General features: G+C 37.3%; 1 protein-coding gene and 1 long non-coding RNA gene across 4 annotated transcripts in view; both read right to left on the bottom strand.

Annotated features, from left to right (window-relative positions):
* Window positions 1-11,499, bottom strand: part of LOC124418347 — a 55,575-nt gene extending 44,076 nt beyond the window's left edge. The window contains exon 1 of the long non-coding RNA XR_006938807.1: window positions 10,004-11,499. This is a non-coding gene — a long non-coding RNA (uncharacterized LOC124418347). The remainder of the gene's footprint in view (window positions 1-10,003) is intronic.
* Window positions 11,500-15,315: 3,816 nt separating this feature from the next.
* The window catches only part of WDR27 (WD repeat domain 27), a 101,526-nt gene continuing 88,908 nt past the window's right edge, over window positions 15,316-27,933 (bottom strand). Inside the window, exons 24-25 of one of the 3 annotated variants that reach the window (XM_040697663.2) lie at window positions 19,869-19,937; window positions 15,316-15,851 (exon numbers count right to left, since the gene is read on the bottom strand). In XM_040697663.2, coding sequence (XP_040553597.1) covers window positions 19,911-19,937 — 27 coding nt within the window. In that variant the 3' untranslated portion in view covers window positions 15,316-15,851; window positions 19,869-19,910. Of the gene's footprint in view, window positions 15,852-19,868; window positions 19,938-20,959; window positions 26,064-27,933 lie in introns of those variants that run through there. The other 2 variants (XM_003640958.6, XM_040697662.2) reach the window with 2 other exon arrangements.

Below are 27,933 nucleotides of genomic sequence, written 5' to 3'. Positions count from 1 at the left end.
TCAGAACAGTAAGAAAATATCCAAAGAGAAGGGAAGCATCTCAAAAGCACGTAACAGAAACCCATTAGCCAACAGCCACTGCATCCCTGTGAGGAAACTACAAACTGCTCAATGGAAATACATAAACATTGGTGCTGATGGTACTGAGCTTCAAAGATGTCATATCTGGAAGCACTTCAAACACTGAGGTGAAGAAACCAACAAGGACAACGTAATAATCATGACCAAAAAGTGACAAATTAACAGGGAGAAGTTTCTCCACAATGTAAACTGATGTATTTCAGAGGGTCCTTGGCAAGGCACGTTGCAGAGGGTGGTAATTACCACAGTAAAGGAGAAATGTATTGAGTAGGTCCCTGAAACCTTTTCTCTTGAGCAACTCCATTTGACCTTGGAATGGTCCCATTCAACTACAAAGAAAATTGATGCCAGCTTCTTTCAGTCACAAGATTAGTTGTCCTCAGTACATTTGTACGTCTATATAGCTCATATAGACTTGGCCAAAGGCTTGCATAACTGTCAGCCTCTATATTAACTAACCAGTAAGTGCAATTCTTCTTCATTTGTGATACTAACCAACTGTAAGCCTGACTTAGCCTGACTTGCTCTCAAAAACCAACTTTATTTTTTTTAAGAAAAAAATCTGTTTCTCTGTCATGTAAGTCATATGCAAGCCCTTCTCCACTGTTCTTTACAAATCAAGCTTTTCTCTGTCTTCACTGACACTTCAGGCCTTCCTTGTGCCCCTTTGGATTCATACTCTAAGCTCCCCTCCCATTCTTCCACTCCTTGCTCAGAATTGCCCTTTTCTCTACAAAATCAGCACCTGGAAACTCACATGCATGGCACCTTCACCCTCACCACTGCCTTCAGTAATGCTGAATACCCACAGCCCTGATGCTTTGCCTTTGCCAGGACCTGGGCTTTGGGAAGGATCTGGCAGCCACACAGAGCTGGGCAGCATGACAGGCAACGTTACCTTTGGTTTTTGGCTGCAGATACCATACCCTGCATGAACAAAGACAGTGTTTCTTTATTTTAGGAGTGAAAACTTGGCAGACAAGATAAAGCGTCTTAGATAAAGAACTTATGTCCATCTCACTTTGGCTGTTTCTAAGATTTCTGAATGCTTTGGCAAACTCCAACCCTCTCCTCGGGACCTGGAAAGCAAGCCCTCTTCTTCATAGTGCAACTTGCTTTTTTTCCACAGGTTGTCAGCAGCCTGATCACTGTGCAGGCTAGTATACATCTCTGACCTGGCCAGCAAGTCACTGTGTCCTGCCAATTATATGTCTGCACTTAATGCATGACTTTGTCTCAGCACTTGAACATTTCGCACTGAAAAGAGGACCTCCAGACTTTACCCAGTGAACAGGAAAGTTCTGGACAAATTAATCCACTGCCTCACCTGCAGCCTTGCTTTTACTGCCAGGGACAGAATCCAGATCTTTGTTTCTGTCCACCTGCTCTGAATTCAGATCTGATCCCAGAATATACACCACAATGTTCCTGCATGTCTTTGCAATTTTAGTGCTTCTTAGACAATCAGATGTTTACTGTTACTCGGTTTGATTAACAGCTGCAGCCATTCTAGGCTCATCTCTGAGAAACTGTGCAATGAGTACTGTTTATTGCTGTAGTCGATTGGAAGCAGGAACGATAAAAGATTTGCTTTATAAGGAACTCATATGGCCTAGATCTGTCTCAGGAAGAACAATATCAGCAGCTGCAGAGCACTGCATTTTTAATTACTGGACAAAAACAAAACTCTCAGATTCTCCCCAGCCTCTGCTATGCAAATGAAAAAGCTCTGTGCCTCCATTCACACCTCTGTGAAGGAAGCAAACCGTCACAGCAAAGGCAGGTAGAGGACTTGGCACTCTCTAGAGCATTTGGAAGACAGGTAACATAAATGTATAAGAACAGGAAGATTAATACCACCATAGTTAGTATCATACTACAATACTAGTAGTATACTACAAGAGCATGATTTGTAAATGATGATGCCATAATCACTAACTTTTAAGTATTACAAAAATACTTTCATGAACTTTTATTATTTTGTAGCACTCCTAATTCTTCCTTGACAGTCAGCAGCAGGCTACCAAAGAATCTGATCTTCATTTAAAACTTAATTATTTCCACTAAAACCCATCTGTGAATCAGAAAAAACGACTTCTAAGAAGTACAAGCATTCACTATTCATGCTGGAAGATATGAAATTCACAGAAATTTAATTTTTTCACCTAAAAACTGGACAGAAGCAATAGCAGGTGATCCAGTTTATCAGTCTCATACTATCTAACCACATATTCAAACATATAGTTAATACTCCTCCACCAGGACTCTTCTGCCACCATGCAGACAGTTATTCCAACCTTTGAGGAGAAGGTTTGATGTTTCCCCCTCTGTGCTAGCAATTTCAGTAGCTTTCTGTGCCCTCTAGTAGCAAGTTTATCATACCCTGGCTGTTGTCCTTTCCATCCTGGAGACATCACTCCTTCCCTGCCCTCTGCCCCCTGACAATCCCCAGACAGCCTAAAGAACCTGTCTGTACCAACCATGTTGCTCTTGCCTCCAAGCATCTCTATTTTGACAGAAAGCAGCAGTCAACACTCATCCTGGTCCAGATCTGTAAAGAACTGCCATGGCAGAGAGAGCTGACAAAGAAAATTTCTGGAGGTTCCCTGCCACAATCAATCCTTTTCTGAAAAAAAAAAGATCAGTGGCCAAGGAGAGCTGACAGGAATTCTCAGAAAAAAGGCTCAAGATGGAGTGAAGTTGGCAAGAAAAGAGAGGAGTCCTCACGAAGGAGGATAAAGAAATCCTTCAGGAAGTAGCTGTGTTGGAAAAGGGATGCAGAATTGAAGAGCCTATGGCTGAAACACCAGTGTTATTTTCCTTGTTTTGCACAAACCAAAGGAAGTGATTTTTGCCACATCCTTAATTGATTATCTCACAAAGGAATAACAAATCAGGAGAAAAACCATCATGCAAAACAGAATGGAAAAAGAAAACATTTCCAAAGGTGCTTCAACATAGGAAGATACTGTGATTTAATTCAGCGTCTTTGGTCATGGATGCAACCTGGAGTTCAGTGTCACCAGTCTAGTTCTGTATATTTTTTCTAATAAAGATGCAAAACTCTGCTGTCAGTAATGCATTAAGCTGAAGGGAAAAAAGAAATCCCATCAGGATCCTCATATTTGCATATGCGCATCTCTGTTCTTGAAGAGAGATTGCCAGAGAATGCAAGCAGGAGATTCATGAGTCAACAATCTTTTATGTTCACATAATGTCTTTTGGGACTGTGTATGTTCTAACACAGAGCCATATGTTACGTGATCATGGAGAATAAGCATCTAATTGTTACTATTATATACAGCCATAACTTTTTTTTTTGATGGATCAACTGAGCATTGTTTGCACAGTAAGCACCATAGAGCCTACATTTCAAGCCAAGTGGCTAAACTAATCAGTACCGTTTCTCATGTGTCAAGTGAAATTCATTATCGCCCTTCACTTTTGGATCTGGAGGTGACATTACTTGACGCATGCACTGCTTTTTTGGCATTTCATACTTAAATCTTCAAAAAGAATATCATAAAAAAAGATTAGGAGAGTCTTTTCATATGAGCTTTTGAAAACAATCTCAAAAAAAGTGTATTCTCCCAAGCAAAGAGACAAGAACCTCACTGTTCCAGCAAGGAGCAAACATAAGAACATGCAGATGACAACTCTGATCAGTGTGCTGATCAGCTGTGTTTTGTCAGTACTTCACAGCACATCTCATGTGACACACCAGCTCTGACTGCTGTGCAGCATGATGCCTTTAGAGTTCAGGCACAGCGTGGTCAGCCAGCCTGACCAGTCAATATGATTGACCTTCTTTCCTAAAGTTCAGTCAAAATCTTTGAATAATTTTGCTGTCTGGACCTCAGACACTGTATAGAAGAGCAAGCAAGGAATGGAAGTTGGAGGGGAAAGAAAGAGAACCGCAACATTCTGGTGCTACCCTAATCCATGTATGTATTTTGTTCCATTCTAGTTTTTCCTCTATTTATACCACAGAAACCCTGTACCTTGCAGCAACTGAATGTGCCTGTATTTCATGTAGCAGAGTTATAAACATGGCTATGTTTTTCACCAAGACCACCACAAAGCATGCAAGGTGTCTGCTGCACAGATTTATTGGGATTCAGTGGCAAGGTTTCAGTAGCAAGGGAATCACAGTGAGTTCAACAGACCCAAGAATTTTAACTCTTTTCACTTCTGTATTTGCACAGTATCAAAATTCACATTATAGGGATATCTCTGCTTTCAACGTCCATTGCTTGAAAATAATTGAAAACTTCATGTTTACATGTACATTCTGTAGACAATATTAGAAATAGAAAATCTGTGCACTAGGAAACTTAAAATGCTATCATCAAGACTAGTATTTCATACTCCAACTTGGATTTGATAGTCACATTAGTAGACCCTTACTGATTTTATTTTTTTAAACAAAGTAATAATGAATATTTTACTCCATAATTTGATATTTTTTGTAAGGTTCTCTAATTCTAGGAAGAGAGAAAAATGAAAGGAGACTAGAAGGTCATGAACTATTCTCTCACTACTCTCTGGCATAGCTGAAGCTATGAATAAAACACTCCTTGATTTGATTATTAGCTGCTAACTAAATAGGTTTTTCAGCCCTGCAGCGTACAAATGCCACCAAAACAATCAAATTCAAATAACTAAATATTAAAACTTAACTTCCCCCTCATTTTTTCCTCCTACTAAAATACAGAATGGAAATGGGCAGGTGATTGTAGGCTATTCCCACACTGGAAGTTCATTATTTCAGGCCATTTATGAAAACACTAATGGAAAGGAAGGCAAATTACTTACTAAAGTAGTATATGGACCAGCAGGGTTTATGTTGTGAGAAGGCAGAGTGGTAGGCTTTTCAGAGATGTACACTTTAGTTTGAAGTCCCTTACAATTCTTGAATTTGTTGACTCAGAAAAGGCAACAAGATCTGGATGGTTGGTTTTGTTTGTTTTGTCGTCCCCCCCCCCCCGCCCCTCCATCAAGACAGTTTTCTGTTGGATTTCTTTATCAAACCTCCACAGAATCAGTCTTGCACTGTGGAAAACTGGCTACTTATCTTTTAGTTCAGCCCATCTATGCTTTGGATTCCTGGTTGCTGTGTACATACCCTGCACTAGGGTTTTAAGACCTCTCCACTTTTGTTTAGGATTCCCAGGGTGATGCTACGGATCTGGAGGTTCTTGGTTTTCTAGTTAAGTATCTCACCAGTTTCCCAAGCTTCCCCCCCCTCCCCCCATTTCCATTGGCCAATCTGAAGGCTGTGCAGTGGACTCAATGTCTCACTCCTTGCCCATCCAACAATTCAGATCCTCAGATTCCCACATTCCAATGGTTCCTGCAGTGCTTGGGAACCAGAGTAGCCACTCACTGACTCCTAGACTGTATCTGAGACTTCTAGGGGTCCTGTTCCTTGACTTCTCAACTAACCATCTTTCCACACTCCATGCTGACTTGAAAAGCAAGATGATGAGAAGGTAAGCAGTCTGTCTGCCTACAAATCAGGCAGAAGTAGACAGGAAACAAGAGCCTTTAATTTTGTGTGCCTTGAAGCAGAATTTCCTGAAAATCCCACACTGGGAAACAAACCTTAAAACCTGCCTTTTGACATTTTGTCCTGGTTCAAGACAAAGCCCTTTTTTCACAATACAGAAACATTTCTGAGGAAGATATTTTCGTTTTCCCCCAGCAACACTGATGGAGCTATCCACTAATTCCATTTCAGATACAAGCCAAATACACATTTTCTCTCTCCTTGAAACTGTCAAAGAAAGAATAAAGGGAGCAGAGCTAAAAGTAACTGCAACTCTGAATTTCTGCAAAGCTCAATCCCTTAATAAAAAGAAAAAGCCAAGAATGACTTCTTGAGATTCAGGCATTTCATTTCAGCCTATTGTTTCTTGTTCAAAAAGAGTCCTTTTTGCAATGAACAGCAAATTGCAAAAGCAGAGAAGGACGAGCATCTAGAGAAAGGGTTAAGGGACCAAGGAAAGTTCAGAATGCCTTTTTCTGACATTACTTTTGAACACAGACTTACATTAGGAAGTTTTTCCAACTGAATATTAGTGAGGGGGTGAGGATTGGAGAGGAAGTGGCTGCAGCAACTCATTTTTATTTTATTATCCTTTTTATAGAAACATCTCATGTCTATCACTCAGAATGTTACTTTTATGGGGAAGAGTCCTCGGTCAGTTGCCTGATGTTAGGGACTTGCAAGTCTGGAGCAAAAAATTACTTCTGCTTCAGCTGTAGTTTTGTTATCATATGATCTCAGAAAAGCCAATTAGACCAAAATAATTGCAATGAATCATTTTACCTGCCTCGTTATAGGAGGATCCTTTCCTCCTGTCCATTTAGAGATAGTACAGGGACTTCATGCTCCTAGAGAACCTTAGAAAATGTTCAGACTTGAAACCCTTGTATCTATCATATAATTTGGCAACCTTACTGTAAAGGAATTTGGAAAAAGCATTACAAGAGGAAACCTCACCCTTACAGGTTTCCCTCTGGGACAAAGCTATTCCCCTTCTTAATTACATTACTTAGGAAGACACCTATAAAAAAAAATGTATTAACTACATACAATAAATACAAAGTGCATAGAGATGTTGCTGGGTGTTAGTTCCAGTTGTCATTTAATTTTAAAGTGTTTTTCTGGTCTGTGAGCCAGAGGGATACATAGAATGATGATTTTGTGCATATACTGTGATATATATAAAGGGTGTGCAACATCATTACACTTAGTGAGTATCCACACTTGGAAGAAAAAATGCCTTAAATCTCCAGTCTCCTCCACCCAAACTATATTTGTTTTTTACATAATCCTTTCAATTTTTATTTTAGTCTGTATTTTAGTTTAATCCACATTCTGAGAACAGTTGGAATATTTCAGAAGGTGCTGAAAAGAGAAACATTAACTAAAGTTATTTGTACTAAAGCACCAACAGGCAATCTGGAGACAGTAAAAGCAAAAACACAAAAGAATGAAAATACAGCAGTGTGACTCTTGAATGAAAAAGTATTTCCTCAACCATCACTATACAACTTTGTTTTTTTAAGCAGCGTCAATATGATTTACTATCATGAAATCAAAAAGCAGCAATGGATGAAAAAGAATTCAGATGAGCAAGAAAAAAAAATCATACTCCTGTGTTAGGACAGAAGATAATTTGTATTAAACAAATCCCCAGTCTCCATATTGTGCTTCATTTTACAGAGATGTTATGACTTCATGGGTGGGAGAAGAGAGACAGAAAGGGTAAAAGAAAACGTAACCATATCAATCCACTGATTACAGTAGTTTCAATTAGAGTTAAAAAAAAAACTTTTTCCAACATTACCTCACAGCCCAGAATCACACATAGAAGAAGGCATTTCATTCATTTGCTCAGCTTCTATTCCCTCCCCTTGAAATGTCTTTTTTATCTACAGTGGTGAAGAGTATTTTATATTCATTAGTCCAAGATCCCCTGGTGTAACCCTAGCTAAGGGTATGGAGTTGGGCCAGGAACACATACAGCCTCTGGTCTCATTCTTTCTGGAGCCATTACCACCTGAAACCAGCATCCTCCCCTGAGGCACGCCTTTTTGGTCAGCCCATTGGCACACACAGACATGAGGCAACATTTTCTGCGCAGCAATTGGTAGCTGCCTGTGAGACCAGTCTACAAATTGGTAAAGTGAGATACCTTTGGGTATTGTGGGAGAGTATACTATATGCAGGCATTTCTCTCCTCCAAAATGAGAGCTTAAACAGCAAGTTTAGGGGCAGGTGCTACCCTGGGAAAGCAGAAAGTGCTTAATCCAAGCATTTTGGCAGGACTGAGTAATAACATGGAAGCAGAAAAGCAACTACATTACTATGTGCTGTTATTTTTCACAGCTCACACCGCAAGTCAGCTCTAGGATGAGTTTTCTGTTGTGGGCTTTGCAAACAAGTGGAAATACTCAACCAGTGTTTCAGACAGTCTGAATTTGGGCCTATATTGAAGCTATACTTGCCATTTCTTTTATTCTCTCACTGGTGTTCAAAGTAGTAGAACAGGCAGCAAACATTCAGCTACCTATGAGCTTGCTCTCTGTAAGAGATGGCAGCCTTACTATTTACACCTCACCTTTGCACAAAGACTTTAGATAATGCTTCTAGACAATTAGAACTCTTCTTTCATGTAGAGATTAGAAAGCATGTTGGATTAACAAGGTTTTAAGACTAACAAGGCTCAGAATTTTGAAATCCTGTCTTCTTTTTACTTCAAAAAAAACACAGCAAAATCAGGTCAACAATAGAAGGATAAAAGAAATTATTAAGTGTAATAAGTGTAACCCTGTAACAATGAAGAAAGTGCTGACTTTGGGTAGTCTGCATTTTTCCTCCACCCTTAAGTTGTATAATTCCGTTCTTCTGTTAATTCAACTGCTTAGAGAAGTGTTGTGCAATAACAGGGAAGTTCCCTGTGTATGACACCCCTCATTAGAGAAACAGCAGCCGAGAGCCTCCAGTCACTCTCCTAGTATGGCCAGTGCTGCAGTGGAACACTGTAGCCTTCACATGAAAGCTGCATAAGTATTCAGAAGTTGCTTTATTTTTCAAGATAGCATCAATTAATTTTGTTTGCTCCTTTCCAATACATGCTGCACTATGGCTCTGTTGATTCAGGGTATTTGCATCTGATGTGACCATAACACAAGGACTTCGAAAACAAGTCAGATCTCAGTTTTACCAGTGCAAGTGAGGAATAGCTCTTTTAACATACTTGTAGGGATTAGGTGTAAAACAAATATGACATCATTGTTGTTACAGTGCCTGGTCCAAGGATTTGTACTTGCTTTTCCCATGTAAGAACTCCTTTAATCTATCAAAGTAGTTAGATTCAAGGCCAACAAATTGTGTCAGAGTCCAGTCCTCAGATAAGAAACATTTGAATGTAAGCGCATTATCAAGTATTCATTACAACAGGAGAATAATGCACCAACACACAGTTCTGATGAGCAAAGGAACGTGACTTTGCACTCCAGATAGAAAAGTACTGATAACGCCTACATGATGTTGATCTTAACAGCACTAGTAGAAGCTGAAGCACTCTGTTTTCACTTGAAAGCCAGAATAAAGCAGTAATTTCCACTAACTGTATCACTGAATATTCTCTCCCCTAGCCCCCATCTAAACTAAGTAAAATAAGAACACCACCTTTGGCAGTGAATGTATAACCTAAGGGCCAAGTTAGCAGGCAACTGACTTCTTCCACCCTCCAGAATCTTCGCTTATTAAGTTTACAGACAGTGATAATTTAGGAAGGGCTGCAGGCACAGGATCAGATTTCAGTCAGATCTTGACCAGTTGGAAAAATTAGCTGAAATTACATGAGAGAGAAGTCAACTTCAAAAAGCAACAAGTTTTGCCATTAGGAAGAAGGCTCTGTGGCACACGTTTGAGAGGGGCAACAACTACCTTGATTGTGACTCCTTTTAAAGGCACTGGAGCTCCAGCAAACCTTTGGGGTGAACAGAAGTCAGTAATGCTACATAGCCGTAAACAAACAACACCACAGCAGAATATCTAACTACAAGTGATATACTTAAGACTGGCCAAGTCAAGCCTTCAGACAACACAGCACTGACTTGACCTGTAATGATGGAGTGCTGTGCTTCCACAAAGAAGCGTCACAGAACAGGAAACAGTACAGAAAAGATCAAAAAGATACAGAAGTCTAGAAAGCACAATCTGTGAGTACACACTGAAAGTCCTGGCTTTGTTTAGACCAGGAAAGACAAACCTGAGGGGAGACATAATAATAATCAGCAAATACATAGAAGGCTGCTGCTAAGAGAAGATAGTAAATTATCCCCTGTGCCCAATGGATTAAGACAGAGATTAATAGGCTTAAATTGTACCAGGTGAATTTCCTACCTGAGGATGCTGTGGAATCTTTGACAGAGGTTTCCAGGAATACTGCAAACATTTAGAAGTAGCTGCATTGGAATATGGGGCTTGGCTTTGGCAGTAACACTTCTCAAGTCCTGATCTTTCTTCTGTGACTGGATGACAGTTTCAACCTAACTACCACATTATCTTCCAGTACTCTTAGAATAGACTCTCGCCCAGTAACAAACAGAGCAAAAGAAAACCATGCAAATCACAAGGCCTGCCTCACACGAACAGAAGGGAAGGTGTGAGTTAATTTGTGGATGTTAGCTAAAATAGTGCAAAAGTTTTACTGTGGTTCATTTAACTTTGGCCAAAGCATAAAATTAATCCATATGCTTTTAAACAAACCAGAAATGGAACACATTACACTTTGTGTTAAATCAATGTTGTTGTTGCTGTAATTCTGCTCAATGATGGGACAGCACTTACATAATCTTTGGTCCAATCTTTTCTTTTCGGAGACATTTGTATTTCATGAAAATATATACAAGAAAGGCCTCCAGTTAAACATCACAAAAATGTGTTTTTGTTAGAAGTAGACTGTTACCCTTGACAGTTATTAAAATGCCTGAGACAGAGTCCACTCCCAGAAGCACACATGCTCATAAAATTAAGAGTAGTTACTCATGCTTTACTGAACTATAGAATTCTAAAGAGCAGAACCTGGCTTAAGTAGTCATAGGAATACTGGTAGGTAGAAGTTGAATTTAGACAATAAGATGAAAAGTACTATCAGACAGAGCATCATTTTACTAACCTTGAATAAAATTGTTAAACCTTCAAGTATTTCAGGGAATCATAGAACTACAGAAGTTGGAAAAGAACTCCAAGATCATCCAGTCCAACCATTCACCTATCATCAATAATTCCCACTAAACTATGTCCCTCAGTACAACATCTAAATGTTTCTAGAACACCTCCATGGACAGGCAGCCCCACCACCTCTCCAGGCATCTGACTCCAGTGCCTGACCACTCTTTCACAGAAAGAGACTTCCAGGCACTCTGCCCCAAGTGTGTAGCCTTGCCTGGGGTTGCTGTGGCTAAAGTGCAGGTCCTGTACTTGGTCACATTGAATTTCATCCTGTTGGCCTCAGCCCAGCTATCCAGCCCATCCAGATCCCTCTGTGGGCCTTCCCACCCACAGGCAGATCAACACCTAATGCTAAGTTGGTGTCATCTGCAAGCTTACTGAGGGTGCACTCAATTCCCTCATTCAGGTCATAAATACCAAAAACAAACCTTATCTCTTAATTGCTTAGAAGGGTAAAAACAATTAACACCATTTTAAAAAGATAACTGGGTATGATTAAATGAAGGAATGACAGAAGGCAAACATAATTCCCCACTACCTTCAGGTATTCCATGAGTATTTAACTGTACTGAAATGCAAACATCATGTATAATGAAAGCCATATAGTCTTGAAGAATACATCTAAAGATAGCTTATTTTAATGATATACTGAAGAAATAGAAGACGTCAAGACGTCAAAGAAAGCAGAGTTTGTTCTTGGGCTTGCTATTCCCCTCCTCCCGAGGGTGCAACCCAAGTTTTTCCATCTCTCCTGGAGAGAATGTATGGATTTAAATGCTAGAAATCTACATCTTATCTCATGCTGCTCAGTAATATTTCTAAAACAAAACCACTTGCACTAGCAGAAGGCAGTAACGTGCTTTCTCTATTCCTGTAACCTCTCATCTTCTAGCTACCTATTGATTTCCCCACACCATTGATCTAGATCATAGTCTTCTACAGTGACTGATCTGAAAGCACAGCCTCCAACTTATTCTGTTGGCTCACAACATCAGAGGCTAATGTTGGTGGTGTGGCAGTAGGGGTTGAACCTTCCCACCAATATTCTGTCACACAGCAACATAACATAAACGGTTGGCAGCAGAGGGGCAGTCTGACAAAATGGCATCTGACATGGAAGTACATATAAAGCACAGGTGTCAGTGAATTCTTCCATGTGGAAAAAAAAAACAGCACCCACTGCAATTCACTGATGCTTGCTGAATGCTGATTGGTGGTGCTTTTCAGGAGTGGCAACAGCAGGTCACCTCCACTGGTGCAGATTGTTACAGGAACAGTACACAGTCTCCTTTCCTTGCTGGTGACTTGACCCTAGACCTGCCTCATCAATACAGGCTTCATTTGCAACCTGGACTGTCAGCTGAACCTGGCCCCTGCTGCCCAGCTTTTCATATTATTATTTCATGAAGAAGGAAACATAATGAAAGTTACAGGAGCAGGAACACATGTTTGCCTATCTCCCCCACCCATGAAGAACCAACATGAGACTCAGGCCATGATCTTTTCCTTAAGGCATTATTTAATAGCATCACTGTTACTCAGTGTTACCCACAAATAAACAACCAACGCATGCCCAGAGGATAAAACCATGCTGTTTTACCTCACACACAGTTTCTCAATTTCTTCTTGCTTCTGCAAGCTATTTTCCATGTCACCCCACTCCCAACTTTTTCCAAGCTCTATAGTCCAAATACCATATCTACTTAGAAAAGACTCCAGCTTCATTCCACACAGCAAAACAGGTACTACCTGATGTTTTGCAAACCATTTAATCCTAAACAGATTTTAACAGGATCCACTTGAGAATATCGCTGGCCGTTCCCATATCTTCTGACCGTCAAATTTAAGGGCAAGACCAAACTACTGTAGAATTCTATTTTAAGTAAAGAATGCAAAGACACTCAGCTGAGAAAGCCCCCCCCTCCCCCCCCAAAGCATCAATCAGATAGGAAAACTCTGCTCCTCTACCCAAAATACTGAAATTCAAGGATAGATACCACATGGAAACTGTAACAATAGGAGGTAGTAGATACAGTTGCCTTTAACCAGTTTTGGATCTTTCACAAAGGGTCACAACTCAGTAATAAAGAAGGAATAACTTACCCCTTTCCAAGGATCAGGACTCACTGGAAACTCCCATAGGAAACAATCACCAAGCAAAGATGCTTTCCTTTCAGCTGCCAGCCCTTAAATGAGGTTAGGGAGGGGTGGACCCAGAGACCACCCCTTCAGTTGTACAGGTGAATTACTCACACCTGTGCTCCCAGGCCTGGCTATGCCCCTTTACCAGGTGTTCAATCACTGGTTCAGGCTATCACCTAATGGCTCTCAGACAATAACACAGAAGATATTTTAGGAAACTAAACTATATTCCTTCAAAGCTAGTTTTCTATTTTTCATAAGATGTTTAGTAGATACGCTATGCTCAAAAATTGTCTGAAAGCACACTTAAATTCCTCAAAACGGCCTATTAAATATATACAGTTGTCTAGGAAAATTTCTGATGGCTGCTGCATGCTATCTAGTTAACAAAGAACCTTTTCTATCTACTTTTTACGTCTCATTTCAAATGTTTTGTCTTTATGCTGAAGAACACAAAATTACATGGCTGCCTGTTTAAAACCAAAGGTGTAGTGTCTCTGCAGGCACATTATGCTGAAAAGTGGCCTTTTATGATTGCAACTCTTTAGTAACTTTATATTCTCTCTCCCATGTCCTTCTATCACACTGATCTCAGAAGGATAGCCCAGTGATTATGAAATTTTTAAATATAATATTATAAGACAGCAACACTATCCACAACTTTTTTTTCCCCTCTCATATTTGCCACTAGAAAACCTGATTTCAAGCACTCAACTTTGCCAAATTTGAACTGTGTCAGCTAAAGTTTTCCATTCTCCAAACCACAAGCATTCAAGCATTTCTGAGGAGTCCAGGGGGGAAAAAAAGTCTTTCTTTTTTTTAACTTATGACAAAATTGTAGTAAATTTCCACTTGAAAATATTTAGTGCCTGTGTGGTACGGCAGATTCTCTCACCCCTGAAGGAAAAAGGGGTTAATAAATTCTTGGTTTACCATGCAGCTGCACATCTGCAAGTAATGGATGGATGAAAGATTCTATTTGGAATGGACTGATGATGCTGTGGCCATTGCCAAAATGCCCCAAACCACTTTGCTGTCCAGCATCAGTCCTTCATGAAGGTAACCAGAAAGCCTCAGAAAGCCAAGTCACACATTAAGCAAAGAGAGAGAATCCCACAGACTTAGAAAAGAGACCCTTCTGCAGAGATCAAACTAGCCCAAGGCTAGGAGGTGTTACTGGGATATGCACTGGCTGACTGGGGACTAACAACAGTTAGCCCTAGAAAGTAGGATATCTACAAAACAGAAACCATTCCCTTTTACTTCAGTCCCATGGAAACAGACAATCTCCATGTTTGTAGCAGGGACTCAGACTTTTTTGTGTGTCTTCTGTCTTCTGCCTTAATAAAGCTATATTTCTGCTTCAGAAATTTGGAATTTTTTAAAAAATTGTAATAATTATCACTCACATCCTCAGCAGAGGTTTGAAATTATCTCCACTAAGCAGGCTGCAAGCTGAAGTTCAAGAACACATTTCTCGCAAATGTATTTGAATAATGACTCTTGATGCGGAGGGCTCAGAGCATGTGGATGATAAAGTTAGCTAAATGAAGTCTGGGAAAGACCATCCTGAGAATCCGCCAGTGGTGAAAACAATTCATATGTATGGTGTACTTAGTGTGGACCCACAGGGTAGAGTGTGCTCTCTTGGTTAATCTGGTTTTGAACTGGAAGAAGTATTCAGGTGTGTTATTCCTTTGCTTCGATCGTACCAGACTTTATTCTGATACACAGACTCTTTTTGAGTATTATCTAGCTGTGTAAGGCTTCTATAGTTATTGATAGATGAGATGTTAGGAAGAAGTTCTTCACTCAGAGGGCTGTGAGGCCCTGACACAGGCTGCGCAGAGAAGCTGTGGATGCCCCATCTCTCAAGGAGCTCAAGGCCAGGCTGGATGGGATCCTGGGCAGCCTGAGCTGGTGGGTGGCAACATTGCCCATTGCAGGGAGTTGGAACTAGATGATCATTGAGGTCCCTTCCAACACAAGCAATTCTATGATGAAATAGTTGTGTTATGGACAATATCAGACATGATATATGATATATGACACATAGCAACAGCTAATCATTTTGCTTTGCAATAAACAGCTAAAGCCTTTTCAAAAGAGCATTGTTTAAGAAATTTAAACAACTCATGGATATATCTTGATTTATATGTACTAACTATGACATGTATAAATTAAGGATGCTTGTTGAATACAACATTCTTTACAATACTGAAAAAGATCCAGCCAAACTGATTGATGTTGATGTAGCAGTGGGTAATCCACTATTTCCCTTTTTTTTGTTGTTTTTTAATTACCTGACTAAAGAGATTTAATGATTCTGTCTTAGAAAATTTAACTATTTCAAACAATATCTATGTTTATTCCAGTAACTCCAAAGGTACATAACAGAAAGAGTCTTGTATTTCAGAAAGGCAATTCTTCTCCCTCTCAGATTAATTTAAATATTTGGGCGGAGGTAGACATAGTTTTAAAACAGGAACAGTTGCTATTTCAACTGCATTTGCAATCTGGAGCAAAGTAGCCCCAGACAAGCAAAGCTCCACAGTATACTCTTAAGTACAAATAATCAAGAAGTCCTCTAAAAGCCACTTCTCTGGTGATTTGCTGGCATGAAGTCAGAATGAGTAGTGTTTGCAATAAAGACAACAGATTGTACAACAGAAAAACTGAGAACAGTTTGAGGAATTTGCATAAATAGAATCAGAATAAATCTATGTTTCTGAAGGGAATATTATGCTGCTTGCGCACCAGTCGCCTTTCTCTCAGCAAAAGGTTTTTCTCAGAGCAAGAGGGCCAACACTCCACAGGCTGGCAAATCTCAGGGCAGAAACAACCGGAGTATACCATCCAAGGTGGCAGTGGCGAGCTGCAGTTCAAAAGAAAAGAATTATGGCTTTAGTCAAGATCTTTCCAGTGAGTTTACTTTGCTTTACTGTGAAGAGATGTAAACTGAATTTAAATAACTTCTATGTTAAAAGATAACTAAAAGAATTCACCTTTAAAATGCTTCAGCTTTACCCATAAATTCTTCTAACCCAAACTAGCCTGAAAATTCCATTTTTCCTTATTTTTTTCTTTTCTAGCTCTTCAAATTTGTGTCAAGACCAGCTAACACATCAACATTTTGTCAAAACAAAGCATATATTTAAACCACATAGAAATTTAAACAGACTTCACTGTGTATGACTCAAGATGGGAACACAGAATAAACATGAAAGAGATGGAATAAGTGAAGATGGAAAACATTATGAATTAAGTAAGTCATACCACCAAGTGATGTTTTCAGACTTTGATTGGTGTTAAAATGTAGTATAATTTCCTTTCTAGAATGCATACTGAAAAAGGAAGCAAACCTTTATAAAGACGCAAGCTCCAAAGGCATGCACTAAGAGCCTTAGTGGCATTAGCTTTCTTGTATCAATCTCACAAAATCTTAATTATTAAATAAAAGTGAGCTCTATTTTCTGCAGTTTCTTCTGTAAGCAAGCACTAAGAAAGTTTTCATCTTCTAGTGGTACCTGTTATTCAAGGTGTTTTCACTGTGTGTAGCAGGACTTGCAGTCACTGATGTCAGTGACAAAAATCCAAACTATACTCAGTATACTTTGGTTGAAACCGAAAGATATCTTTGTGCTCTAATCAGTTCATCAAAATTCATCTCATCATATCACTTACAGTTCTATTTAACTTCTTCTCATCTTTATTTTTCTTGACCTGTTATTTGACATGCTTAGTCATTCTCTTACTTTCTTTGGCTCAATAAGTTATACATTTTGCTTTGGTGGTTTGTACACCCTCTTTCAATATCTCCAACAACAAGTTTTTAGTCTCCCACAACAGCTATCTCCAAAGACTGTGACTTTAGTTCTCCTATTTTCATCTTTTTCTCTCTCATTTAAGTAATCTTGATACTATAGTCTATTCAGAACTGTCCAGTCTGCTGCTTCTAACTGTATTTTTATTGCCATTCAAGACTATTCCACCTTTCATAAATACTTTTATTGGCTCCCTATCTACCTCTGTAACTTATTAGTGGAAAGAGAATATGTTCGTAAAATATGTAACTAATCTATCCTAAGTTACTGTATTCATTTTTTTTTTGGGGGGGGGGGGGGGGGGGGGAAGCTTTTAATATTGTTTCAAACTATTAACAAAGAGCTGATCTAACCTAACAAATCAGAGATTCTATTCTAACTGAAGATTCATTATTAAGCCAATTCAATTTTTACAAGACCCAAGAAGGTCACCTGCTCCACCTTTCTGTTCTTGCTGGTGACTGAAAACAGAAGAATGGGGTAAGATATGGCATTGTTAAATTTAGGAGATCTGTGAGAAGATGAGTTTTCACAACCAGTTCTAGTGCTGCACTGGCCCCTAGTGACTTTCTTTTTTTTTTTCCATTGCCCAGATTGAACCTCAAAAACTGCAGCATGTGGTCACTGCCTCATGCCATATCCTCTGACACTAGTAAAACACTGCTTGGCTTCATCTTGCTAAACGCAAATGTATTCCCTGAATGACTATTACATTGGCCTTCCAGAGTCCTATTGTTCATCCATTAAAAATGATCCTTTTACTCAATCTAACCACCTTTCACACATTTGACAACACCAAAACACAGAATTCATGGAAGTGTTGGACAAGTTAAAATATGCACGCTGCCTAGCTTTCACATCACTCCTTCTCGGTCATGTGCTGATTATCTTACAAGTCATTCACTTTCCCTTTCTACTGCTTTTTCACCCTGCTTTCATCAGCAGCAGATAAAAGAGGCTGCCCTTAGGCTGCGTAACTCTCCAGAGAAGTATATCCTATACAGAGACAGGATTATTGTTTTAATACAACTAATGTTTTAAAAGTCTAATGAAAGTAAAGCAACAATTAGACAGTTATAATGACACTATCATCGTAATTCAAACTGCCTACTTATTACAGAGAAGTTTCACCAAAGGGTTTTTGACGTGGTCAGTGAAATCATCAGTATTCTGAGGTACTCCCTGCAAATTTAGCAGGTTTTTTTTTGTTTTGTTTTGTTTTTACGTAATGTGAGTTGTATCTCATCTTTTGAAACTGAGTTTATTGTAATATCATCCTACCTTGCAAACCTGCTCTGTTCTGTCAGTTGACTTTAAATTATTTATCTATATCCTACTGGCATAGGACAGAAAGATACTACAGTTATAGGAGAATGTGTCAGACAAGCAAATCAACAGATTTCCCATTTAAGTTCCTGTGAAAGAAGTGCATATGTTTCATATGTTGCATCTATGGCCATGTCTGCATCACCAAGTAGTATGGAGCAAAAGCAGTGGAAACGTATGAATGATTAAAATTAAGAGGTATTAAAATTGATAAAGTATTTATTCTATTTTTAGAATCTATTGGAATTTGAATAATTTTTTTCAGTTAAAAATTGTTTCATTTAAGCCAATATTAAATTTCCAAACATAGCATATAGTGGTACAGTGGCCAGCAGGATCAGAAGGTCTTTCTGTGTGGAGCTACTGCAGAAGCATAATGCTAACAGAAAAGACAGAAAAATAAAATAAAATAAATAAAAATAAAAAAACAAACCCACAATATTTCACAATATTTCAAACATTGCCAAGAGGGCAAGAAAAAAGGAAGCAAGAACCACAGGGAATAGCTGAAGTGTTTTGGAAATGATTAGCAAATATATTTCTCAGTTTGCTAAGGCCCAGGAAGAAGAAGTCTCTAGTGAAAGAGGCATAGTACTTCACTAAAAATTTAGGAAGCTGTACAATTCATTGGCTCAAATACTTCAAGTGACATCAAAGTTGTAAGAGATTTAAGTCACTGGGAAATTAAAATAAGTGACATTTTAGGAAGCCAGACAAAATAAAATGATCATAATGAAATTTTTATAACTGCATAAAATTTTTCATTTCTCTTTCTTCTTCTGCTGAATTATTAAAATATTTGCTTTGGGCTTCAGACTTAGGAAGTCTTGGTTTCAATATATATTATTCTTTCTTCTCATATATACACCGATGAAGTCATAAATTTGAAACTGTCTTTCTCAATCATTTCAAAGAAAGCAAACAAAATAGTTTAAAGAGCTTCTGAAGTCCAAACTTGCAGATGAAAATATCCAACAATGCAACTCCTATTGGCCATTACTATTCTAGCCTCAGTTACCCCAGTTATCCTGCTATGTATTATGCTATCTAAATAAAATGTATGCTCAGAAGTGGAGGACAGGCAACTGACAGAAGTCACATACATACACCAAGCATTGAGGAATAAGCAAATATCAAGCTCCTTATGTCAGTTTGCTCATAGCATCATTTCAACTGTGAGATAAAGTCAGCGCACAGGAGCTTCCCTGGAGACATTTTAATTACTTCTTATGCCTTGAGACCTATTCAGGGGATATAAAATCAGCTCAGTTGTTTCTAATTGTATAACAGACAAGTACAAGTAATAAATATGAAATGTGACAAACAGGCTGATCATTAGTCCACAGTCTAAAGCAACATGAGATAAAAGCCTTCCTTCTAAACCTCCTGGTATCAGAAATCTCTATAGTAATTCCTATTACACTACATAGACATTTATTATACATCTTAACTTGGATGCTGAAGATAATTGAGATTACAAGCAATGCTTAAAAAAAAAAAAAACAGTTGCAACAAGGTTCTTTAAAATCAAGGTATAGCAATCAGTTGAAAATTATCAAAATATGCTGATGTGATTGGCCTCACCAAAAAAAAAAAAAAAAAAAAAGCTAGCAATACAGAATTTCAAACTTGAAGTGGTTCAAGTTTCTATGTCAACAATTCAAAACACATTATCTTCTTCAGATCGCAATCAGTACAATTTTTACCAGTACAAGACTTACTCACCCTAGTACAAGATTTACCAATTATGTCAGATTTTCTGAAACTGAGTTCATTCAAACCCCTCAGCTCCCAACCATGTTATTCCAAATCTGTTTTAAATTATATTATAAATGTCAAGAGCAGTTAAGTTAATATACCACTCAAAATTTAGATTTTTTAAAAAAGTTGTCAAACTAATACATATTTAAGTTTTGGCATCACTTCTGCAACGAATTTGAACTCTATGTAAAGGTTTTGTATGGGACAAACACTAAATCATTTGGAAATAGAAACAAGAATCTTTAAAAAGCCCAGTAGCAGTGCAGCAAAAAGTATCATCTTGCCAAAACTCCCATATTTTAGCAGACCAGATGGTAATGTAGTTTTTAGAGGTTTACTATTCTTAGTTTCATTATTCAAACTATTTGAAAATAAGAGGGTGCATATAAAACCACAACTGCAAATTTTAATTTAAGGATGGTATCACTGAGCATCTAAGTTCATATCTCCATGGTTATTTTTAAATCAAGAAAGAAATAATGATAATTTGCAGATTTTTGTAATTGAATATTAGTTTGTTTGTTTTTTTCCCTACATTCTCTTCATTTCTACCTATTTATTATTCTGCTTCTAAAACCCTTCCTCATTCAAGCCATCTTCATTTTCACAAGGTACATATGGTGTTATTGATAGAAGGCATTACTCAATGGGTTTGAAGTTTGGTACACAAGTACACCATCTTTTGTGGCACATATTACAATACACTCACATTACCCACTGATACAGTAAATATCAACTTTAGGCAACATCGCAGATTAGTGCTGGAAACAGTATTTTGATCACTGTTTTTACTTTTAAAGCACTATAGTTTAAACATAGATGGAAATCTCAGCATACCAAGAATGTTTAAAGATATATGACTATGAAATAACTCAGAACTAAATTTACGTTAAACTTTTTTTTTTTTAATAATTGTAATGATTTTAAATTCAAATTAAGTATATGCATTTTTATGACATACCTGAAAATCCATACACCATATTATAAAACTCCACATTTTTAATCAACAGTGGTCATACCTAGACTGGTAAATATTTTAGGAAGTAAGTTTGGTCTCTTTTCAGTGAATACCGTCAATGCCTACAACAACAGATTTTTGTTTTCATCATCTTGGAATGGGTACACGTGACCTCTGAATTTACAAGTGGCACAATTGTAGCTGCTATATACAATTGTCAGAAGACAAATGGTGTGGCTGAAGTGAAACTGACAGGAATACCACTGAAAACTAGTGTTTATCAGTGAAAATAGAACCGCCAGTACAACAGATGCTCTTGAATTCTGCATTGGTTTGACAGCAATAATCACGAGCAACAGGAATAGGAGACAATATGGAAATGAATTTTATTATATTTTTCCTATTCTGAACATGATGTCTAATGCAATGTAGCCTTCTACCTTTGTCCCTGAAGATCTGTAGTACATGAAGGATTTACCAACTCTGGCTTTATGGTTTAACACAAGAAGAGAAGATATGTACATAGAATTATGAAAAGATCTTTTTTTTTTCCTTGAAAGATGACTATTTAATCTGTCAGCTATACTCTAAGAATGCAATCAGTTACATCAAAGCCACATGATGTTTTTTTCACAGAAAGTACAGAATTTTTTACTGTTAAAACAGATATCCTATTGCAGAAACAGGAACTGAAAAGAAAATATAAAAACAGGTTAGCAGTTTTTAATCATAATTCCTTGAGGTATAAACTCCACGCACACAAAAACATAGAGAGTACAGGTAATGTCATTCAAGACCTGAAGGCTTCTTTGTGTTCATAGTACCCGTAGATGATATGCTCTCATTTTTCCTCTTTCTGAGGTGTGAAATTTACTTGACTTAAATACAGCTTGGGAATCAATTTTATATTTATCTTCTTGCTTCTATACTAACATCACAAAACTTTTGCATTTAAATATAGTACTGATGAAGAAAGTCTGAAAGAATAAGCTATCCTAAATAACTGCAAACTCCTGTAATGGATCTCATTTGCTTAACTTTGCCTTCTCAAGCATAGGTAAGAATCTGTGTAAGTGAATAAAAATCCCCAGGAAGACAATAAAGAAAAATAAGCTACCACCAAAAATCCTCACCTAAAAGAATGAAATCCACTTCATACTTTTCTGCCTCTAAAGCTAAATGAAGAAACAAATATGACAGAAGGTAGTTATAAAGCTTGTACCACTGTAGGAAGAGCATTCAACACCACAACAATGCAAATGCTATGAAGATGGGTGTGATACAGAGTAGGAATGTATGAAAAGCCCTGCACTCTTTCCAGATTTGAAAGGTAAGACAATATTTGTTAAGTCCAGTGAATTTCCTCTAACTTCAAGGGGCCTTAGATCAGAACTTCATATAAAAAAGCCAATAAGTAAAACAACACAATAATTCAGAGTTATTCTTTACAACTAGCAGCAATCAAAAAATCGAGTTTCTTTCTTGCTACCGCATTAGTAATGACAACTTACATAGGCCCCCAAATACCATTTTTCTTTTAATAGACCATATTAAATATTTCCATTCCAGAAAACATGCCATTTTGGCAGTAAACCCTGATGTGTGCAGAGCGCTAGGACAAAGTGGTGGTAAATGTTCCTTACGTAAGTACACATCAATACATCAAATCCCAGCTGCTAGAACACAAACAAAAGGACATGACTGAATAAATAACAGAAAAGTTTTAAAGGGCCAGACTGAATAAAAGCATGGATTGAGCTGTGATGACACTGGAGAATTCTTTATAACATGTTTTAAGCACTCTCATATACAGTGTTTGACGGAACTGGCGGGTGAATGTTCTGTGTAAAACTTATGTCATGAACTTAAATAAATTGCCTTTATTTTTTCCTTCCTTTTGTGTGACCTTTGCTCACTTCTGTAGTGTCCTCTTTCTTCAGAGTTTATATTTTTGAATTAAATCCTTGTATTTGCTTGGGCTTTGTGACATCATATCTTTCCCATTGAAATATCAGTATTAGTAGCTGATTTCGTAGCATGATAAAGAAAGCTGAAGTGTGAAAGAACAGACATATTAAAACTCCCAAACAGCTTAGCAATAAAAAGTGAACTTAGAAAAGAACTTATTAATTACTTTATTTTTTTTTCACATAATCTTTATTAAATCTGGTTCCATCATAAAATTCTGCCTCAACAGACACTCCATTCTGGTAAGTGACACCTTGGGGTCTACTTGAAGATCCACATAGCCTGATACTTAAAGCAACTAACTCAAATTCAGTCTGGGACTTATCAGATACAAAGCATTACTCATTTCTACACAAGTGGGTGGCTTACTCTGCTAGTGGGAATGTGTTCATATATGTGTCCATATATGTCTGTATAAAGAAGATAGCAATGCTGAGGAAATAGATGTGAGATTACAGAGGCTGAACTACACTTTTCTTTGCCAGAAATGATACACCCTGGTCAGGATCAAGGTACTGATGCATAGCAATGAAGGAAATTCATTACTGTGTATGTTTCGTGAATAGAAAGTAAACTTCATTACAGACCACAGCTACATTTCATGCCTCACATAAACCTACATCATCATTCAGAAATCTAGCTTAGTGTCCTTTGCTTTCAGATTCAGACTGAATCAAATATTTCAATGTTAAATAATTTTCAATATAAAATATAGATTTTTGACTTGCCATTGGCAAGATTGCGAGGCAACAATGACAGAAATAGGCAAATACACTGTATCTACATTATTAAAGTAGTCCTCCATCAGAATTATTCAGCCTTTTCAAATAAATTCAGTTTTTCCAATTTTAATTACAACTATATATTGATGTATCACTCTGTTTATCTACAAGAAAGTAAAAATATATTCCTGGTAAACTTCTTTTAACATGTTTAGATGTAGAAGAAAGGAAGAGTGAAGAAATTTTTAGTGGATAGGGAATGATGAAGGAAAAAGAAACAAAAAAACAAACAAAAGAAACAATACAGTATTTTCAATGTTGTAAACACCATTTGAAATTGATTTCACATAAACATAATGAGTCTGAGAAAAAAGTAATGGTTCTAGCTGTCTGCTGAACATTTGATCATAAGGAAGTCAAATCACTCACTGCATGTCTCAAGTTCAATACAGCCAAATACAACATTTCAGAGTATTTCCTACCGAACCCACAATGGAATCTGCATTTAAACAAAAGTGCTATGTCAATATTGCTATATCTTTCTGAATAAATATCAATTAACATAAAAACACAGAGTAAAATCCAGCTGTTTTGCTTCAGGATGTTATGCTCAGGGAATTAACAATGTCTTGCTTCTCTGGCTCACCCACACAACAGCAGCACTGAACTTGTTACAACCTTTTGTTGCTAGAATAACATATCCCCTTCTTGTACTATTTATTCAAAATTTACAGTATCTAAACAGCCTGTGAACTTATATATCTGATATTTCCTTTTTGAGATGTCATATTCAAAATGAATGCTTCTTTGCTAAAATTTCCTTCTGGTAAAAAAGCAGGGAAATGTCAGCATTCCTGAGTGAAATCCTGCTGCAACTGGAATTAAAAGGACAGTCACCAGCAATCACAAAAGGTTAGATCTAATCTCTATATGTTCATGATTTATCTCACCAAGAAATATTATCACTAGCTTTAGGTATTCCTAAATCTGCTTGGTAGACACTATCAGAGACTCACAAAGAATTGTCTCTGCTGAAAAATCTTGAGTGGGTTGAAATGTAGAATATGAACGTCACAAAAATATTTCACTTGTAAGAACAATGAGATACTTTGGAACATATTTTCATCTCTGCCCAGTTTTGAACAGGGTAATTTTACTGTTGTTCCAAATTTCCATTGGTTTAACTGATAAGATTGACAGTTATATCTCAGTTGCAAATGATCTTTCTACCACAAAATTTGACCATGCAACTGTCAATAAAACCATCTCAGGACTCCATAAAAGGGCATATGAAAAGATATGTTCCTCAGAATTAAATCTGTAAAAGCAGCATGCTGAACAGGGAACTGTTTGAAAATAGAGCCAACAGGGAATTGATAAAATCAAGGATATGCCTTAACTCCTGTCCTTTCCCAGGGTTCAGGGTCTTATCATGGACTGGGAAGTGGAAAACTCACTTCACTTGGTATTCAAGGTCTAGAACATTTTCCTGAAAATATTTCCTTATGAGCTATGCTGTTGTAACAGCTGATTGACTACTGGGATCCATAAGGGTGTTCTTGCTTCTGAATGTTTCACTGCATGTTCTCCTTATATATTTGCAATTAAAATGGCAAGCTCTTCTGCACAAGAACTAACAATTTTTTAGGTACTATTAAAATCACAGCTCCTCATGGTAGAAGATCTTCAACAAGCACTGATACCATATCAGAGAAACTGATGCTAGAAAGAGAACAGAGAACCTCCGGTATGTTATGGCATATGGCTGCAGTTACATGCACAACAGATATTTCAGTGCCATTCCAGGTGACTCCAAACAATAACCTGCACCAACGTTTACTCGCTTCCAGAGGGTAGTAATGGAATAAAAAGAATATTTTAGATCAAGAGAGATGGATTTGTTGCATGTATTATCAAGATTCATTCTGCAGAGTGTTTCTGTCCCTACGTCTTCAATAAGAAGTCTGATCCAAGTTTTTCCTTATTTGGTTATTAGGCTGGGAACTAGGAAAGAGTTTAAGTTTTTCCATGATTGCTCTTTCTAAGGACTCCTCTTCAAAACTTACATGGCTGGACTAACAATACAACATAGCATCTTCTGCATCCTTCTGCCACCTCAGTTCAAGTCCTGTGCAGCAGATGCAAATTTGCACAAACTAGAGGACAGCTGTTAGTCTGGCTGCTTCTTGTTTGTTTGTTTTTTTCAAACCACATATCCACATGTTTCTTTTGTCTATTGCATTTTAAATTAGGGGCAATAGAGAAAGATTTCAGCAAAATTTCAGAATATTGAAAGCAGTCTTCAATATCATAAAACATTCAGATGTCTGTCAGATTTCCCAGAGAGATTATGGAGTCTATACCCTCAGAAATATTCAAAAGTTGCAGAGATGTGATCCTGAGCAACCATTTGTAGGTGACTCCACTTAAGCAGATGGATTGGACTAGATGAACTACAAATGTCCATTCCTTGTTTGCGGTGGTGTCAAACTGTGATATCAGAATGGTGAAACACAGATATGTAGATGCTGTAAGATGAACAGAAAAGACTACAATGAAGTGTATTATATTATGGATCTCAGTCATTATGAATATATAGTGAAAGAAGGATGCCAAGCTTAGTCGTCCTCCTGGGTACATTAAAGCAAAATTCAATTAAATATAAAAGAATGAAAATATGTAATTAGAGACACAGAAATGCATAATAAACCATTTTTAGAGCAGAAAAGGCTCTTACTATATTCCTATAATAGTAATTTTGTAAAGTCTGCAAAATACACTTAGAACTCACATGGCTGGACAAACGATCATTTATATAATGATAGGTTTGAAACAACTTAAATGTAATCTCAGACATTCCTCGAAAGACTGCCTTAATCTCCAAGGCTGCTAATGTTTGCATGACATCATTGTCGTTACAGTCCTGTCTCTTCACTCAGTAATGAGAAAAACTGAGGGAAACAAGAAAAAAGAGTTTTTACTAGAATCCCACTAGGGTGTATAATTTCAGTTGCACAAATTCCACTTCAAAACCTGGACATTAGCTCACAGCAAAATAGGCTGAGAACAAAACAAAACAAATTCCCTCATGCAGTGCCAGCCACACAACAGCAATCAAGCACTCTCCTTAGAAGTAGCTGTTAGACACCTTTAATTTTTCTTCATACACCTAAGGGAAAGACTTTTCTTCCTCAAAATAAGGCATGTATCAGAATCTAACAGGATTACATTTCTTCTTTCATTATTCACATTCAAGTGACTGAACATCTTTACTTACAGTATATTGGGTTTTTTTCCAAAACCTGTCATCCTCATACTACTTTTGCATTCAACATAGTTGCTTTATCACGAAATAATGCATCAAAAGGGAAAGACAAGTACCAAAAAGAAAACTTTCTGCATAAAGAAGTTTCTCTGACTTATTGTATTCATAATTTTTAAAGCAAAACACAAGAGTAAATGAAAAATTTTGGTATGATTTAACTTGGGCAGTGTTATGTCTACCACCGTATGTTAATTACAAACATTTGTCCTATTGGCAAAAAACTGCATAAGTTCTAAAAGCATAAGCTGCAAGAAAGAGGACATTTTTTTTAAGTAGTTGTTAATTACTGATCATATAGGCACAAAATAACATAATGAAGTCATTTATACCAGAAAAAATTTACCCAAAAGATCGAGACATGGTTGAAAGCAATTGCAAGTGGAGTGACTTCTTCAGAGTAATTACACATACCGTTCAAATTGTTATCATAGTTTAAAAGATTTTTTTTATTCTATAAAGATGGTTATTCATTAAAAAAGTCAATGTTCTCTCAGGTTAGCTGTCCAAAAGAAATGACTGCAGAAGCAAAGATATCACTATAACCAGTGGCAGTTATCACGCTAACAAGAGGCATTCTAAATATAAGTGAATTTTAAATTATTTCTAGGTAAACAATTATAAATAAAGAAAATAAACAGAGATTAGATAGTGACTCCTTTATATGACCTTAAAAACATGTTTGCTGGGATGTGGTAAGTCCCCGTAAATACATAATCCATATTAAAAATAGCACCAATGTAATTTTAAAAGCATATTAAATTCATGGAAATGTTAGTCAACTTGAACTCTGCCCTGCTTCTACTAAATACAACGTTAGTTCTTTAGGCAAGTTAAATTATTAAAGCCTCTTTATTTATCAATGTCTTTTAGACACACTAAGTAATAAGTATGTATTCCAAAATTCAGTAAAGTGGAAGTACACAGTGATAAAAAAATCCAGGATGTCTCTATCTGTGATATAAACTGTCTGAAAAAAAAAAATAAAAGTATACATACAACTTATTGATGTGACAATTTTTAACCTGAAATATAGTGCAACTTTATAACATGAACTACAGAATTGAACCATCATG

Source organism: Gallus gallus, chromosome 3, assembly GCF_016699485.2.
Source record: "Gallus gallus isolate bGalGal1 chromosome 3, bGalGal1.mat.broiler.GRCg7b, whole genome shotgun sequence".
Lineage (NCBI taxonomy): Eukaryota > Metazoa > Chordata > Aves > Galliformes > Phasianidae > Gallus > Gallus gallus.
This window is presented reverse-complemented; position numbering and strand designations above follow the sequence as displayed.